Source organism: Panthera tigris, chromosome B1 (genome assembly GCF_018350195.1).
Source record: "Panthera tigris isolate Pti1 chromosome B1, P.tigris_Pti1_mat1.1, whole genome shotgun sequence".
NCBI classification, from domain to species: Eukaryota; Metazoa; Chordata; class Mammalia; order Carnivora; family Felidae; genus Panthera; species Panthera tigris.
In genome coordinates this window covers 7,912,669-7,931,262 of record NC_056663.1, presented here as the reverse complement: position 1 = coordinate 7,931,262, position 18,594 = coordinate 7,912,669, and the positions used below count along the sequence as shown (strand labels likewise).

Genomic DNA, 18,594 nt, shown 5'->3' with positions numbered 1-18,594 from the left:
ATTCTGGGCATCTGACAAAGAAAAGAACAAAACAAGTTGCATAATTTCGAGAAAATCTATTGTTAAAAACTGGATAGCTAATCGGTTCCAAGTCCAGACTGAGTCAGCTAATGTTTCACGCGTGAGAGCAAGGACCTCATCTGCCCTGTTCAGCACTGTGTTCCAGTGCCCAACAGAGGCCGGTGCCCAGTGCACGCCCAGGCGGCAGGGGTTGAACAAAAGAGGCTTTTCTTGCCTTGCAAAACCGAGGAGGCGGCTGTGGATACTTAGCAATGGGAAATTGGAATTCAGTTCTTGACAGAGGGCGAGCTTGTTTATTATCTTAGAAAAGTCAGTGAAATCAGAGGCTCACTAGGTAAGACACCACCTTTCAAAGGAAATCAAAATCCTCATACACCTTGACCGGTCTGGGACGGATCTAGTGTCCTGTGTTACAGGTAAGAGGACAGGCTCGGGGGTCAAGGAACTTGCCCGAACGTGGCGGCTTGCGACTAGAACCGCCGGGCCTTCCCAGACCTCGCCCTGGCACTTTGCACCCACCGCCTTGCCCGGTTTATCCCCGGACGTACATAACGCCAGCTGTTAGACACTCATCACATGACATGGCTTTCAGTTGGCCAGACAGCTTCCACTGTTTTCAAACCCCCACTTGGTCAACTTTAGTTAGTTCGTGGGGCAGGTCCAGGGTCCTAGTAACATATAACAAAATACGTTTTGCCTTTACTATTCTTACTATCATTGCCATCACGTCACATCTTCCGGTAAGATTTTACATTTCTGGTACGTTCATTTCTTCACGCAGGAACCATGGATTCCAATAGGAGATCAGCTTTATTTCTAAGACTCAAAGTACCTGCTCTCTTCCCTGTGTATCCAAAACTTTTTTTTTCTCCAACTTCCTCAGTGTAATATTAATTGTCTTGAGACGTGTTATTTTGTAACTTGAATGTCTACGTTACGCCTTGAAAACTCAAACCAAAAAATAAAATCCCACAGAAAGCCAGAAATGTCATCAGTATGTCAAAACTTCGTCACGAGCCTGGGAAAATATATAAATTATTGCGAAATATTTGTGATGAACAAATTTTTTCGGAAGTTATAGCTATCCTTCATACCTTGAAACAAAAATGTATCCTTTATTTTGTATCTAACATTGGTTATGAATACCAGTTGTAGAAAAGGGCACACTGTCTAACATGGGGGGAATCTGTTAGATTTATTTTGTATAAGGAGACGTCTATTGTTGATAGACAGGATAGTACTACTGGAAGTTGGACATTCAGTTTAAAAAGCACACAGCAAAATTTTAGTGCCTATTAACAGCGGCCACTTCGTCTCCGCTCATCATCTCACGGTTCGTGAGTTCAAGCCCCACATTGGGCTCATTGCTGTCAGCGCAGAGCCCGCTTTCCATCTTCTGTCTCCCTCTCTCTCTGCCCCTCCCCCGCTCATGCGCCTTCCCTCTCTCTCTCTCTCTCTCTCTCTCTCTCACTTTCTCTCTCAAAAACAAAGAGGTAAATAAATGAATAAAAGAAATCATAATAATGTAGTTAATATTTGCTGAGCTCTTCTCATGCAGCATTTAAACCACACATCAAATGAGAGAGATGCTTTTATAATGGGGCTCATAACCGCAGGCAAAAAACAGATTTGAAAAGAGAGCAGATAAGGCAGTACCTATGCGGTCAAAGAAGCTGTAATCTTAGGATCCTAATGGCGTCATCCACAGACTCCAATTTTATTAGCCAAATTGGCCACAGCCCAGAGAAATCGATACACTTTACCTCTTTGAAGAAATGATACTTATTAATTCCCAAAAGCGTATATATAGAAATGCTTGAGGCAACACTGGTACCTCATCGTACTTCTAATGTATCCCATGCTTTGGCTCTTCAAAACGAGGCCACGGTGAAAGGCTTCTTTTTAAGTGGTCTTGAAATAGATGGTTTGTCCAAACGAGACGGGTAGAACAAAATCTTAGTACCAAAGACGTGGGTGAGGCCCATGAGCTTTAACTCGGTGAAATACGCAAGTATTTAGCCAAAGACTATTTATAACCCAAACATGGCACAAATGTGTGCTGTTAATCACAAGATGGGATAGATGGGGGGGGGGGGGGACAGTGAGCCAATGGGACGACATGAACGTTTCAGCTCTAACCTGTGAACAGTGACGCGAGAAGAACCGTAGCAAAAACAAAACAAAACAAAACACGGTTGGAATCCCAACACTTCACTCCAAGAGGTGTAATCTTGTGCCAATTACTTAGGCTCTTCAAGTTTCTGTGTCTTCATTTGTTGCACAAAAGGAATAATGATACCAACGCCTCATCATTCTTTGTGATGCCTCCAGAACATAGAAGTGTATCAGGACTTTTTCTGTAAAAGCGAGGGAAACCTCAATTCAAATTGGTTTAATTAACAACAACCAATTTATTTCATATTACCGTCATATTCAGCAGCTTCCGGTGCAGCTGGATCCAGGTACATATTCAAATGAAGGTGCCAGGATACCACCTCTCCAAATCTGGAGAATGCTCTCCTTTGAACTGGTTTATTTCCTAGATAGGCCACTTCCTTCCCAACAAGGTGCTATCCCCTAACATCTTTAGGTTTAGATCTTACTCTCTTGACTTACCCTGCAGAGTTTGGCTATCTCTCCCCAAGCCCCTGCAGAAGTCCCAGAAATACCCTTCACTGGCTTATTTCAGTCAAGTGTTCTTTTCTGGAACCAGGATATTAAGGCATCAATAAGGGTACAGTACTTTAACGATAGACTCTACTTTTTAAGCCCTCACTATGTAGAGCTACCAGCTTCCGGCCAAGTTTTGCAGGGCCACGGACACACATGCACGACTAGAATCTGTTTGACCTAAGGCAGCCTCTAATCCGAGGTGACCACAATATGTGACCTTTACCATGACTCAATTTTTAGGATAGAGACTGTTCCAATTTTCCCCAACAAACCTGGGTAAAATCTAAGTCAATGATAACTTGATGAATGATATTTGGGGTTTTTTTTTTTGTGGATTATCTTAATGCTAACAAAAATTACTCTTCTGTTCCATTACCCTGGAAGTATGGGTCAGGGCCAAAACCAAGAATGTATTCCTAAGTAGTACAATCAGACAGAATATAATAGGTCTCAACTAAACTGTTCCCAACTAAAAGTATAAATAATAATTAGTACACTAATTATAATCTCTATGACAGTTTACCCTTCATTGATATTTCTTTGCAAAGTGTCTATTTCCCTGAGTACAGCTTTTGGGTAACTGAAGATCAGCTAACTAAACAGAACCTACTGAAGCGAGATAAAGCTAAAAGCAGGTATCAGTTCTCCTTAAGGATTTCAACTTGAAGCGCCTGGATGACTCAGACGGTCGAGCATCTGCCTCTCGATTTCCCCTCAGGTCATGATCCCAAGGGTCGTGGGATCGAGCCCCACGTTGGGTTCTGTGCTGAGCTTGGAGGCTGCTTAAAATTCTCCCTCTCCCTCTCTCTCTCTGTGTCCCTCTGCCCCTCCCTCTCTATGCCTCTCTCTCCCCCCCTCTGCTCCTCTCTCTCTCCCTCTCTCTCTCAAAAAAAAAAAAAAAAAAGATTTCAACTTAAAGTGTAAACATTTCTGGTTTTATTTCAAATTCCCATGTATTCTAAACATGTAAAACTCCAGTGTATTCTAAACATCGAAGAGATTCATTTGTCCTTACTTTTTCTCATGAGATTTCACAAAAATGAAAAAATGAAGGTTATATTTTCAATGGTATTTTAAGCACACCAGGGAGCTTTTATCTCACCAATATCAATTTGCATACTTTGATCCTTTTATCAGCCACCATTGACTGTCACATCTATGGACAAAAGACTTTTCTCAGTTTGCATGTAATGTGTACAGATGCTCCTCAGAAACCCTCTCCTGGGGCTGGGAAGGTGCCTTGCTGTTGGACTGACTATTAGCAAACTCGCTGTTTGAATTTATCCCTGTAGTTCTGTTTTTTGGAATATTAAGAATAAAAAATGTCAATCAGAGCCTTCAGATTTCTACCAGAAAATAAGGGATCCGATTTTTTTTTTACATTAATGATCATTTCAATGGGCTGACTGTATTTCTTCTACATAAAAATATTTATGCTGAAGTTTATCAACTGGAAAGCACTAGGAAGAGGCTTTTTGTGTGTGCGTCCCAATGACATTTTCAATCTAATAACTTGGATCATACTGCAGCTAAGTCAAAAGAGGTTAGTTCCAGAATCTCTGGAAATGAGATCGTTCTATGAGAATTTAAAGGGTAATGTGGTCACATTTGAAAGTCATTATCATATTCAGCATCCAAATGACATGAAATTGAGTCTCTGAAACACACCAAAAAAATATCAATTCACGTAGTTCCCTGAGATGCTAAGGGTTGGAGCAGGAGACATGACAGGAGAGAGGGAGGGGGGGTCCCAGGGGCGGGCCACAGAGATGACTCTCCTTAGACACCTACATGGGGGAGGGGCAGAGAGCCAGGGCCTAGGGTGACAAGAGGGGGAAGCCAAGGAGCCTGCTTTGCTTTGGAAGTTGCTTTAAGGATTACTCCTTAACATGAGGTCCCCATTCCCAGCCCATTACCCTTGTTGAAACACTGAGTTCAAAGTCTCCAGGGAACTTCTTGGCCAGACCTAAGATCCTTTTTTAAGCCTCATTCTTTTCGTTCTTAGTCATTTGACCCTGTTTTGAACACTCAGTATTTCTTTTTTTAAGTTTATTTACTTAGAGAGAAAGAGAGAGAGCGAGCACAGGGGAGGGGCCGAGAGTGACAGAGACAGAGAATCCCAAGCAGGCTCTGCGCTCACAGCGGGGCTCAAACCCAGGAACCGTGAGATCATGACCTAAGCTTAAACCATGAGTTAGACACTTAACCGACTGAGCCACGCAGGGGCCCCGAACACTCGATGTTTCTAATGTACTCACTCTCCACTACCCTACTCCTTGGCCTCTCTCTCTGCTACTTCTCTGTTATTTTTATTGGTTCCTGTAACCAATTCTTCACCTTGAATAATCCCCCCAATATTAGCCCAGTCATGACACATTCTCCCTTTCCTTTATTCACGTTTGTTGAGCTCACACAAGATTCTGTCTCATATAATCATCAGAACATGTATCCCCTGCCCTACTAGCTCAGGTACTAATTTAAGCACCTGATTAAATACAATCACAGACTGATCTCTTCACTGTGTGTGTGAATCCGTGTGACTTTGTCTCAGTCTCTGTGTGCGTAAATCGCATTGGCTCATTTCAGATTGGAAACGCCTAAAAACAGAAAATATGAGTGGTAACTTGAGCACATAGTTTAGGGTCAGATCTATGTTCAAACAGCGCTGTTACTCATAATGAATGTGTACAGGTCACCAAAGCTCTCTGAACCCAAGTTTCTTTATCTTAAAAAACATTTTTTTTTTTTTTTTAAATTTTAGAGAGGTGGGGTGGGACAGAGAGGGAGGGAGACAGAATCTTAAGCAGATTCTGAGCTCAGCAAGGAGCCTGATGTGGTGCTCAAACTCACAACTGTGAGATCATGACCTGAACTAAAATCAAGAGTCAGGCTCTTAATCAACTTAGCCACCCAGGAGCCCTCCAATTTTCTTCATCTTTAAAATGTAAATAACAATAATAATGAGTGTGAGAGAGAATAAAATAGTAAACAAGAAGATTTATATAAAACATGTAGCATATACTGGATTTTCAATAAATCACTTCCGCCTGCATTTTTTTTTAATTTTTTTTTTAATGTTTATTTATTTTTGAGACAGAGAGAGACAGAGCATGAACGAGGGAGGGTCAGAGAGAGAGGGAGACACAGAATCTGAAGCAGGCTCCAGGCTCTGAGCTGTCAGCACAGAGCCCGACGCGGGGCTCCAACTCACAGACTGTGAGATCATGACCTGAGCCGAAGTCGGCCACCTAACCGACTGAGCCACCCAGGCGCTCCCCGACTGCATTTTTATTATCTCTTGTATCATCCATTCTAGAAACACAACTGTTGAGCTCAATTTTGGTTTGATTGATTGATTGACTGAAACTAACAAGATGAAGACAGTCGGGATGTACTGGGCTAATCAACCAAATATCATCTCAATACCACATCATCTCAACATGGTCAATAGCAAAAGTATTTAGACACACAATACGTTTCATGTGTCTTCCAAATATTAATAAAGTTATTCATGGTGTTATATAAAACGGTCTATAATGTGAAAGACACAACATTAGTTTCTATTTGATGAGTTCACTTACTGTGAGTTATTTTTATTTAGCCTTAATTTTTATTTGGTGGTTACTTAGGGATGGTAAACTTTTCCAAAGGAGAGTATATTCCAATGCAAAAATAGAGGTAGAGATCAAGAAACTCATTAAAATAAAACCTGGCATCTTGACAACAAATGCTACATAGTGGTCAGTAATATTTTTCTCCTACTAAAACCATAGGAATCTAAATTCAGTGCCCCAGTGAGGGCAGCCTTATTTAAATAAACGTATTCCTCAACCCAAAAGAATCCAGGCCCCTGATTAGCTGATGTGGAGATAATTATTTATAATAGCACTTACTGGTAAAGAGGAAGGAGTGAAACCTTAGATGCACAGTTGGATGTGGCTTAGGCGGGTTTTACTTCTGATTCTAAAGCACCGCAGTGGAAGTCAGTGCAGTGACTCAGAGCATTGTGATGGCCCAGCTGTCCGTGGGCGCGTCTCTCCCGGTGCGGTCATGCATGAGTCCCCATGCCAGAGGGAAGACTAACTGGAAGGTGATCGTCATGTAATGACTTAACTGACACTGTCTTACTACCAGTGAGAGAGAGGAACGTTTGGTTCCTTTCTCTTCCATACCTCGAAGTGTATTTTTATTGATTCCCAAAGTGCACGTGAAAGGGCACACGGGGTCCAAGGAACGGCCACCCACACGGTCTAGTTCTCTGCCTGTGAAAACAATACCAGCTCATGGAGAGCTCAGTCGTTTCTTTCTAATGTGTTGACCTAATTTATTTTTCTGGGAGCCACTCGGTCACTGGGGAAAGAAGCCTGCTTCATTGGGCACCTTTATTTTACAGCAATGTCTCCTCTGTCTTAGGAATGTTTCATGGTAGTAACTCCAATCAGATAAGATAACCAGCATAAAAAGCATAGACGAAGGCAGATAAGCATGGAACACTTACCAATATGTGCAGGTATCCGTGCGCTCCTTTATCGTATGGATCCACTTCTATTCAGTCTGTATGTTAATACGTGTTATTCTGGAGCTTCTCAGGTTTGGGACGCATACAACACTGAACAATGACCAAACCTGGTCATAAAAATGTATGAATAGGGGCGCCCGTATGGCTCATGCAGGTAAGCATCTGACTCTTGATTTCGGCTCGGGTCACGATCTCACCGTTCATGAGTCGGAGCCCCCAGATGGAGTCCCCAGATGGACTACTGCTGACAGCTCAGAGCGTGCTTAGGATTCTCTCTCCCTCTCTGCCCCTTCCCAGTTGTGCTTGCTCACTCTCTCTCTTTGTCTCTCAGAATAAATAAATAAATTTTTTTAAGTATGAATAAACTCCCTGTGTAATGTGTCATTTTTTATTTTGGTGTTTTCTTTTTGACTTAGGTGCCAAAAGGTTGCCACTCTACATTATTCTTCTTAATAATTTATGCTATTTGTCTTTCAAAAATATAGCTTGCCTAAGAATGCCCTTAGAGCTACTTGCAATTCATTCACAAATTAACTCAAGTTAGGGTTAAAGATTACAGGCCTAAAAAAAGAAAAAAAAAAAAAGAAAAATGACAGGCCTATGTGGTTTTGCTTGTTTTCGGACTATATAAAACGCTTATGTTTATCTGATAGGTCTCTTCATATGCCACCTCCTCCAAGAAGTCTCTTTTGACTCTTCCCTAGGAGGATCAGGCCCTTCCTCTTTGGGCTCCCGTGATGTGATATTTATCCCATACCCCTGTGCTCCTCTAGAGTACTGATCCTTATGGCCCCATCATTACATTCTTTGTCTCCCCAGCGTTCAGCAAAATATCTGACAGCTAAGTAGGTGCTTAAAAAGTGTTCTCAAGACGAATGAACAGTCTAAAATTATGACTCGATGGCCTTCCAATCTGTCCATTTATAAGAAAAAAATTCTTTTCTGATAAAGTGAAAGCGACATGGCTAGCTAATTGATGAGGAGTCCTTGAGATCACGCAGCCACGGCCTGGAATTCACGGACTCAATTTCACCTTCCTATGGTGAAAATCGTCTACGTTAACAGCGGGAACCGCACGCGCGAAGTCTTCGGAGCGTTCGTGACCGTTCGACGCCGAAAAAGGACATCATCTGCAAGCGGGTTTCAGCGCCTGGGTTTTGAAATCGGGAGCAGGGCGGCTGGGGGTCGTTCCACGCGGAGGACGGAAAGTCGGGAGCCGGGCGAGCGGGCGGAGCACGTGGTGCGTGCCCTGGCTTCCACCGAGCAGCGTCAGGCCAATCGCAGTGTGCGGAGAACTTTTACGGACGGTATAAATATTTTGAGCTCGGGGCATCGTGACCAGCTGACGCTTTCCTTCCTCAGGACCAGCTGTTCGGGAGCATCCGGAGGAGAGCCGGGCACGGTTGAGACTCGCAGCGCCGCGGACGGCCCCGCAGGGTTCAGGTGCGGCGATGTCGCTGTTGGAGGAGAGCCGGCCGTTTGCGCAGCAGCTCTCCAATGTCTACTTCACCATACTGTCGCTCTTCTGCTTCAAGCTCTTTGTGAAGATCAGCCTCGCCATCCTCAGCCACTTCTACATCGTCAAAGGCAACCGCAAGGAGGCGGCCAGGATAGCAGCTGAGTTTTATGGAGTCACCCAAGGCCAAGGTATGTTTACGATAACGCTCTGCCGTCTGCAGCGGAGGCTAGTTATGCTCCAGCCGCGGCCCGAGGAAACCTCGCGTGTTTGCTTTACGGGCCGCTTCAAAGCCCACTGTGTCGTTAACGTCCCCCCCGCGCCCCCCAGACCCCTTACGAAAACATTCCTTAACCTCACGGCTCCAGGAAAAAGAAAATCATTTTGCCGTGCAAAGGCCTGGGTTCATAAAATCGGGGCATCCCGGCCAGAGAGATTAGTGGAAACCTACCATGGAGGATATATTTCTCTGTTAAAAAAAAAAGAAAAAAGAAAAAAACCCCAACTCCTGAAAACCTTAAACATTGCATTGGCCGCGCTGTAATTCTAGAGGCTTCCATTACCGATCGTACTTCACTCGTCCTTTAACACGTCCCCGGATTTTTATGATTTTTAAATCAACTCTTTAGTCGATTGTGAAAAAGAGAAAGGTGAAGGTTGTATTTGTTTTTCACAGCGTTTATTTGGCCAAGATTAGAAAATAAAACACGGCCTGTGGAATACTAGGATTTACGGCGTGTGTTTTTCTGGAAGGAGCTGTCATTGCTTTGCCCCAGTGTGTAGAAACTTGATTATAAGGGGATAGGAACATGAATTAACAAATTTTTTTGTGTGTAGCCAAGGACATCTACCCATGTTTCGCAGGAAGAAACTGAAGTATGAGACCAAACGAGAAAGTCATTTTAACCACAGACTTTAAAGGTTGTAAAACCATTTCTATTCTATTGGACTGATATCCTATACAGTAAAACAGTTGTTATGGTGAGCTTCGGGGTGACATTTTAATTTCCTTACAGCCTTTTGATTAATTTCTGGTTTGAACATCATCAGGCAAGTATGCACACTTTAGACCCCAGATATCTCTGAAGTAGCTTAAATTTTCAGAATCCAAATGTACCATCAAGGAACGAGAAAACTTAGTTTTTTAAAAAAGAGCACTTAGAATGCAAAGTCTGCCTTCTTAAAATCTGCTTTTCTACCTTTTCCATTTGTGGAATACTTCATTTTAGAATCTAGGTTACTCTGTAGGTACGTGGAAAGCTGAATAAAGGTAGAAAATCTTTTTTGGCATGTGAGATGGATACGAAGTCTTTTTTTCCCCTGGAAAGAGTGTTCTTATGCAAAGTGAGAAATTTATGTACTCAGTTCAAAGTGTGGAAAATCTAAACGGCAGTATGAAACTCACACAAGAAGATGGGCTCCAGAGGGAACAGGCAGCACGTAATTCCTTGCCCAGCAGCCCAGCTTTGGACCGGCTGTAACTATTTAAATGTGGCGCACGCTGTGTTGGTAAACGGAATATTTTGTTTAGAAAGCAGCAAACATAGGAAACTAGATTTGAAAACACAAACCGCATTTCTAGATATGAGATTAAATCGATCATACACGATCGTAAGGTGATACAAGTTCTTCTCATGGCAGCCTGCAGCCCATTACTTGCTAGTCAAATCTTGTCTACCTCTTACGAGAATTGCTGAACATAAAAACGTGAAATATTGGCTAAACATCCACACTTTTTGTGTAGATGTGTAGAGAAAGCTATGGTAGCTCCTTTTTGTCCATAGTCATAAATAAGTGGAGACAACTGTCTCCTCTTTAACCTCATCTCAGTGTGCTTATGCCAGAAGGTCACAGGAATATAGGACAAGCCTTCCATGTTCCCGTCTAGTTTTATGAGCCTGTGTGAAGATCTGTTAGAACTCTAGGATCATGTCCCTAAAAAAGAAAGAAAGAGGGGCGCCTGGGTGGCTCAGTCAGTGAAGCGTCCAACTCTTGATTTCGGCTCAGGTCACAATCTCACGGTCTGTGAGTTCTGACAGCACAGAGCCTGCTTGGCATTCTCTCTGTCCTTCTTCCTTCTCTCTCTCCCTCTCTCAAAAATGAATAAACTTTTTTTTTAAAAAAAGAAAGAAATCAACACTCATTAATGGAAAATCTTTTCCTGGGAATATTAATTGGAAACATAAGGTTTCGAAAAATTGTGCTTTGTGTTGTTTTAATATTATGCCGATTTAACAAAATTCTTCTTTCTCATATCTTGTATTAATCTATAAATAGAATATATCATTATAATTTTTATTCAGTGCAAGCATAATTCGTCTCCCAATTTTATTGTAATATTAGGAGGATAGGCAGGTACCTAGTGAACTTTTTTTTTTTTTTTAACAAACTCTTGATCTCCTACCTCCAAGAGTTAATTTTTCTTTGCCTAGGAAATTATTTATTTCTCCATCTTAACATAGCTCTTCCTTTTATTTCCTACAATCAGACTATTTTTATTTTGTTTGTATTTTTATAATTAACTAATCAAGCTTAATTATCTTCATTTCATCTAGCAATTTCCTCCTGCCTAGGAAAGATTATCACCTTCATTCCACTTTGAATTAGGCTTCTCATTCCTACTTTCAAGACTTAGCCAGATTGTTCCCCAACATTTCTGACGGAGAGTTGCCAAATTCCATGAAACACGAGATGATGTATGTATTTTCATGTCTTTCACAACCACAGAGGACTCTGTTGACAACATTCTGGATGTCCTCCCCACGAGCCATAGTACTTTGGTATGAAGTAAAAAACTTGTGTCTTACTAGATGCTGTTGCAAATCAGCTCATTGTATTTGAGCAATGCAGGGTAGAGTTTTTTCTTCAAGTACTTTCCAGTCAGGCTTGGGACCAGGGTATGATTACACAACAAGAATGCTGAAGGCTAAATGGCAGATGAAATAGCTTAAGATTCTTTCCTTCTTGATCTCTTTGCCATGCCAATGAAATTTACCAATCTGCCTCTTCATCTTTTGTACTGAAGACTTTTATCAACTCCGCCATCGCATTGAAGGGACCTATTTATTGTACTTTTCTATATAGCCACCCCCCCATCATTGTAGCTGTTAAATGTCCTGGTTGCAATTCCTAAAATACGAGACGACTAGTCTATTTTTAAAGCTAGCCCTATACTTTGAGACTAACAGTGAGGCTAACAGGAGTTGAAAGATGTTTTCAGCTATGGTATGAAACAATACAGACAGCCAATGAGGGTGTGGGGGAGCACAGTGATTTTACGAAATCACTCCAAGGGCCTAGAAGAAGCCATGAACTACTAATGAATGCCCCAAGGACACGTCAAGAGACGGCATCTCTCTTCTGTTAAGGGTAATTCTATCTATTCTATTTCACTTTCTATCTTAGGCTCTGAAGAAAGTTCAAAGGTTTTACCTACTAGCGGATAGGGCCAGTTCTAAGCACGTGTTTTTGAACACCTTTGGTAGGAAGGCACTGAGAAAGCAAGATATAAAAAAGGCAAAATGTGGGGCGCCTGGGTGGCTCAGTCAATTAAGCATCCAACTCTTACTTTTGGCTCAGGTCGTGATCTCACAGTTCGTGGGATCAAGCCCTGTGTGAGGCTCTGTGCTGACAGCATGGAGCCTTCTTGGGATTCTCTCTCCCTCTCTGCCCCTACCCCTACTTGTGTGCACACATTCTCTCTCTCTCTCTCTGTCTCTCAAAATAAGTAAACTTAAAAAAAATGCAAGATGTATTTTCTCCACCTGCTGGTAGTTTATTCTAATTGAGGAGGCTGATGTTGAGTTGACCCCAGGAACAAGCGGAAACATGGATTAGGGGTGCTCATAGAATATTAAGAAACAGTAGATTTAACTAGAGCCAAGGTTCATATAGTAGGAAAGTGATAATAAATTGGGCACAGATATGAAAGAATTTTTTAAAAATTTTTAAAAAATTTATTTATTTGAGAGAGAGAGGATGGGGGGGGGGTCAAGGGGCAGAGAGAAGGGGAGAGAGAGAGAGAGAGAAAGAGAGAGAGAGAGAGACTCCCAAGCAGGCTCCGCACCATCAGCACAGAGCCTGATGTGGGGTTCAGACTTGCAAACCATGAGATCATGACCTGAGCAGAAATCAAGAGTCAGACTCTTAACTGACTGAGCCACCCAGGTGCCCCACAGATACAAAAGAATGTGAATGGCAGGTTAAGCAGTTCAAACTTAACTTTGAAGGCACTAGGACTCACTGGGAGTTTCTGCTATGAGTGAAAGGGGGAAGTGGGAAAACACATGTATAGAACCTTAACCTGAAGTACGTGTGCATGTAGTAGCGATCTTTGGAGTTGGACAATGAGACAGGCTTGAGGGACGTAAGCCAGTTAGGCTCCTGCCTTGGGGAGATGTGGGGCTAGACTTGCCCGGTGGTGGTGGCGTGAACAGAAAAGAAGAATGATGATACAAATAAATAAAAACAAGAAAAAAGAAACGAATCCGATGACACCTTTAAATGGCACTGGCAGAGAGGGCAGAGGTTCCTTTAGGGTAACTGTTTGTCTCCCAGAGTTAGACATGGACGCATCTAAAGGAAACGTCTGTCATTCAGCAGAGGGACGGATGAGCCACGGAGGTGAGCCTGCAGTTCCCAGCCAAAGCCACTGCAGGGGTGGGGGGGTGGACCCCTCACTGCTAGGTGAGTCTTCGGGGTCACTGCTCCCTCCTGTGAGACATCAGGGTAAATCAGGAAGTGGTGGAACTGGAATCTGAATCCTGGCCTTCCATTTGAGTTACGTAAGACTTCTGTTGCATTTTTTCATCACCAAGTGACCTTGCGATTGTGATCTGGCTCTTCCGGGAGGTGTGTCTACAGAAAGAGAATGGGCTGGCTTGCCCCCACGGGTGTTGTGCTCTGACACTCTGCTTCTTGTTGTAAATTAACATATTTGGATCTTGACAGCAGTCTTTAGCGTTTTGTGCTCTTTGAGTTCTAAGCCCGCCTCTGGCGTGTGCATTTCCTCCGGCTTTGCTGATAGATCGGGCTGCTGAGGGTGCAAAGCCACGGACCGGATTTTGCACTGTGGAAAAATTCACCAAAGTAATGTCTCCCTGTGAGGCTGCTTGGAACACAGTCTCATGACACATGCAGACTCTTCAGGGACTGCTTTGTGTTCTTACGATTTCGTGAATTTGGTTTTAGGGTGACCATTAAGCATGCAACCCTTTTTTTTTTTTTTTTGACGTATCTATTGTTGAAAATAGGCTCCAGTGTCCATGTGCCACCAAAGGCCAAATGGCAAAAGTGCCAGGAATCTTGGAGAACAACGTCAGCTGGGTAGGAAAAGCAGCTAGAATTTTATGCAATGTAATGTCATGTTTTCCTCCATCAAAAAGTCCATCCTAGGTTTAAAAACAGCTTTAGGAATTTAACTATACGTCAGATGCCAACAACTCCAGCAGCAGTAATCTTCATCTTACCTGTACTCAAGGAGCAACTTATTCTGTGTAGCTTTCGGTGCTGCCGTGTGGATCGTGTGTGGGGTTAGTTATGTTAGGAACTTCCTCAGAATCTCAGCAGTGAAAAATTTCAAGAGGCAAATCTGTAGGATGACTTCTTTCATGGTGTGCATTATATAAAGGTGTAAAAATACCGTGAAGATGTGACAGTTTTGGGCACATTTTCTATACTTAGATGGAGCTCCAGGTAAGAATAACTTGAATCAATAGAACTGTTATCTGTGACAAAAGACACGACATTATAATCAAAAGTGCTACAAAAAAATTTGAAGCAATTTTCATTTTGCCCAAGCTCTACTATTTTTTGGAAATGTCAGAGCACTTTTCTGGGAAGAGACCATTATAATACTGTGAATTAAAAACGGAATCTGAGAACAAAGTTCCAGGTTCACAAAGACTGTCGTGTTTTTAATGTTAGTATCTTTGCTCTTCCTCTGTATTTGGAGAAATGAATGGAATTTTGGAATTAAAGAACTTGGCCTACTCATAACTTCGCGAGGGGTTGGTTTTCCTAGGAATATTCTTCTCGTACCGTTTGTTTCCCTCTCCCTTCCTTAGGTCATTCGATTACTTGCTCCTTTATTACTTACCATGTTTACTGGGCTAGGCATTAAGGACAAACTGTACGAACACACCACGGTCCCTTTCCTAAAGGTGTGTATAGTCTACTGGGAGACAGATTGATAACCGAGTAGTTTAAAAACGTGGGATGTGCTATTTTACAAGGCTAAAGAAGATCTTGGGGAGCAAAGAGGCAAGAGTGTAGGGATAAGAATAGTTCTGCCTGGGACATGTCAGTTACATAAAGTTATACTAACAACACACATTTTCTCTCCCATAATCGTGCATGTATCCTTATTTTTAATGCTCAAAACCATCCAAATTCCCCAATTTCACTCCCCCATTCACTGTTTCATCTTTCAGTCTATTATTATTATTATTATTATTATTATTATTATTATTATTTCTGACTCACATATCTCTTGCCTAAATTTTTACCTAAAAGCCCAAAGTTTTATTGTTAAAAGAACGTGTTTTTGGGGCGCCTGGGTGGCTTGGTCGGTTAAGCGTCCGACTTCGGCTCAGGTGATGATTTCACGGTCCTTGAGTTCGAGCCCCGAGTCGGGCTCTGTGCTGACAGCTGAGAGCCTGGAGCCTGTTTCAGATTCTGTGTCTCCCTCTCTCTCTGCCCCTCCCCTGTTCATGCTCTCTCTCTGTCTCAAAAATAAATAAACGTTAAAAAAAAAATTTAAAAAAAATAAAAAAAGAATGTGTTTTTAGGCAAGAATAAGTATGTTTATTATTTATCCACTAAGGCTTTTGAAAAATAACAGGTATTTTAGTAAAAAATTTCAAAATGAATTTTGCATATATTGATAGGAGGCATTGTTGTAACCAGTTCTATAGTTTTTATATAATAAGGACAGTTGAAGAATAAAAAGTAGGTCTGGACCTTCTGTATTTGAATTTACTCTGTCTTTTAGAAGATGGTAAGTAAATGAAATAAGTTGTTTCTTGTTAATTGGCATAACTGATAACAGTTGTGAATTTAAATCAGTTCAGTAAGTACTTGGACGCCTATTTCTGGCCCAATGTCCTTGCTACATGCACATAGATGAATACATGTGTCTGTATATTACGTACGTGCACCTACAGAGAGATTTATATATTTACCACATGTGCGGCATGACTTCCCTTATGAGCAAAAGGAGACTCGGTGATGTGGGGCCAAACGGCACATACGTAACAGTCAAACAGCAAGTAAGTAGAAGTCCATACGGTGCTAAGATAAAAACAGTTCAGTTCCGTAATGAGTGTTTTCTAAGGAAGTCCCCTGAGAGTATCAGGCCCTTCATCAAGAAGGTGGGGCTTGAGCGTCAATTTCAGAGGCAGACCGTATCTCGTTATGCACGAGTGGCGATGACACCAAGCTGGAGATAAGCGCAAAGAGGACGTTTAGAATGTGGAACTAAGCTGGCCTGGTTCATCTGGGGCAAAGTTGATGGATAAATGTTAGATAAGGATTCATAGAGGGGCGGTTGGTGCCAGTGTGAACAGTAAAGGCACGTCTTCTCAAATCAGACAGCCACAAGTAAATAGTTCTAGTAAGAGCTTTCTGCTGCCTTGACTAGATTCAGGCTACACAAAAAAGAGCCGTTCCCCAAGGATGGAAATAATTACCACCGGAAGTATTTTACAGAATCCTTGGTGTAATGAGTTAATATGTCCCTATGTGTACTTCACAAACTCCATCTCAGAGAAGACAAGATACCTCCTCCTCGTGGAATCAGCAGGACACGTCTTCGGAGTGGCTCTCTGGCGATTCTGTGGATTCCGGCAACAATTTAGCACATTAAGCTCATTTTCCAACCTAGGGAGAAGACAGGAAGGTTTGTCCCCAGTGATAGATGAACCATGGCATTGAGAGCAGGTGGGGTATTTGGAAAGCCTCTTCATTTGAAACCACCCTCACAAAGTTGTTTTTTTTTTTTTTAAAGAAGAGTTTGCTTATGGAGTCCGTACAACTTTTGGCATTTCTTCTCTACCAGCTGCGTGAAGAACAAATCACTCATTCTTTCCAGCCTTTTCTCAGCAATGCTACAAAGGAGACCGTTGGCTTTTAAGACTGCAGATGCCCACCGGATAGCAGATCAGGGAAGGAGAGTCTCATAAATTATTAAATTGCCAATGCTTCTAGGTGGCCTGTGATTAAACCAGTCCACTCTGTGAAATTTAGGTTTGGGGACAACATCTATTAGAATGATTTTTTTTCTGAATCTTCTAATTCTCCATCAGTTACTGTGGGACAGATTTAAAAAAAAAAAAAAAAAAATCTGCCCTCTAAGTAGATTTAGGAGTTTTCTAGAAGAGCCTGTGGGATGGAGAGGCTGTGTCAGCGTGCAGGGACAGGGTTCCCCGGGGGGGCCCCTTCTTCTAAACGGGACAGCCCTACTTTTATGAAGTTTCAGAAGGTGGACTTTCAGAGGAATTTTTCTTTAAAGAAAGGATAAAATGGTGTTTACAAATAAACGGTGTCCGCTTGTTTAAAATAGGATGTAGGTCACATTCATCTTCAGGGAACCTAACCCCCTCATAAAATGAGTCACAACTGAGCAACCTTTCAGCATTCTTTCCTAAGGATCAGAACAACGGTAAACATTTTGGGCGCGTCAGGAATGTGGGCAAGCATGGGAAGTGGCAGGCAGCCATCCCGTCTCCGTGAGGGCAGCTAAAATTTCCATGCCACCATTACCTACTGAGCAAAATAGAAACATTCAGAAACACAGCCACTCTTTCCAGAAGGCTGAGAGTCTTAAACTATGGGCAGAGGACAAACAAACTGAAACGTGATACCAAAGTGCCATTCATGCTCTTAAATAGAAACGCTGGCTTAGTCTCAGTCATCAAGTGTGCAGCTTGGTTTAAATGAAGACGGACGGTGAGAGCCATGGAAGTTAATAAGGCCCGCGGAGCCTCTGCGCCCTCATACTGCCACGTAATTCCTTGTCAGTTGGTAGAGTCGACTGCTACCAAAGCGTGGGAGGAAGCTATTCTAAAGAGTTCCCAACACACCACAGCGGCAGTCAATAAGGAGCACGTAAGTTGTGAGTCTGGGGGGGACGGAACCCCTTCGTAACAACCAAACACATCTCTGATGATCTACTGAGGAGACTGATGAGCTCCGTCTGTTTTCCACACCACCTCATTCACTAGAGTAATGATGATTCCTATCATCCATCAAGGGCAAGTAATACAGAACGTTCAGCACAGTGTGGAGCACCAAATGAATTTCTGAATTTGGAAGCTTTGGGTCTGACTTCCCTCTCTATCCGGAATGGGGAATTAGGAAAAGGAAAAAGTGCTAGTTCCTTCAGAGTTCAAACCCACAGGATCACACAGCTGTTGAGTCTGGGAAGGAATGAATATTTCTTCATAGTGACTGTCCAAGAAGAAAAAGGACGCTAAACAAAAATGTGAGCTTTGTTCTCTCCATTCCGCCATTATGATGAAATTGCTCATCTGGTAAAATCTAGTCTAGAAGCCAAGTTTTATGGCTCCTTACAGTCATTCAAAGAAAGCAACAAACTAAGAGTGATTTAGGTTGGAGAGACTATCTCCTGTATAGAGAATATTAAGTCCTGAAACAATACTTGCATACCTAATTGGAGTGATGGTCTAGGAATGTGGAGGAAAGGGGAATCTGTCTAAATGTGCTCGATGTTTAGGGCCTGTTGGAAGTAATAATATTTTTTAAAGGAATTTTGATTTATGAAAATTAGATGCAGTATTAGAGATTTTTATAATCATTTAAAGATCTGTTTTAAATAGCATACACAAATGACCACAAACCTGGTTCTACAGCATTGTAACAAAATATTTTGATTATTAAAAAAAAATAAGAGTTCTGAAGGACAAGG

At 42.2% G+C, this 18,594-nt stretch overlaps 1 protein-coding gene across 7 annotated transcripts in view; it reads left to right on the top strand.

The window, feature by feature from the left end:
• Positions 1 to 8,394: 8,394 nt before the first annotated feature.
• The window catches only part of ASB5 (ankyrin repeat and SOCS box containing 5), a 55,393-nt gene continuing 45,193 nt past the window's right edge, over positions 8,395 to 18,594 (top strand). For 4 of the 7 annotated variants that reach the window (XR_006216474.1, XR_006216471.1, XR_006216475.1 and 1 more), the window contains exon 1: positions 8,395 to 8,860. Coding sequence is in view for 2 of the 7 variants with exons in the window: in XM_042982895.1 (XP_042838829.1) it covers positions 8,665 to 8,860 (196 nt within the window). In the remaining 5 variants the exon portion in view is untranslated. The remainder of the gene's footprint in view (positions 8,861 to 18,594) is intronic. The other 3 variants (XR_006216473.1, XM_042982895.1, XM_042982894.1) reach the window with 1 other exon arrangement.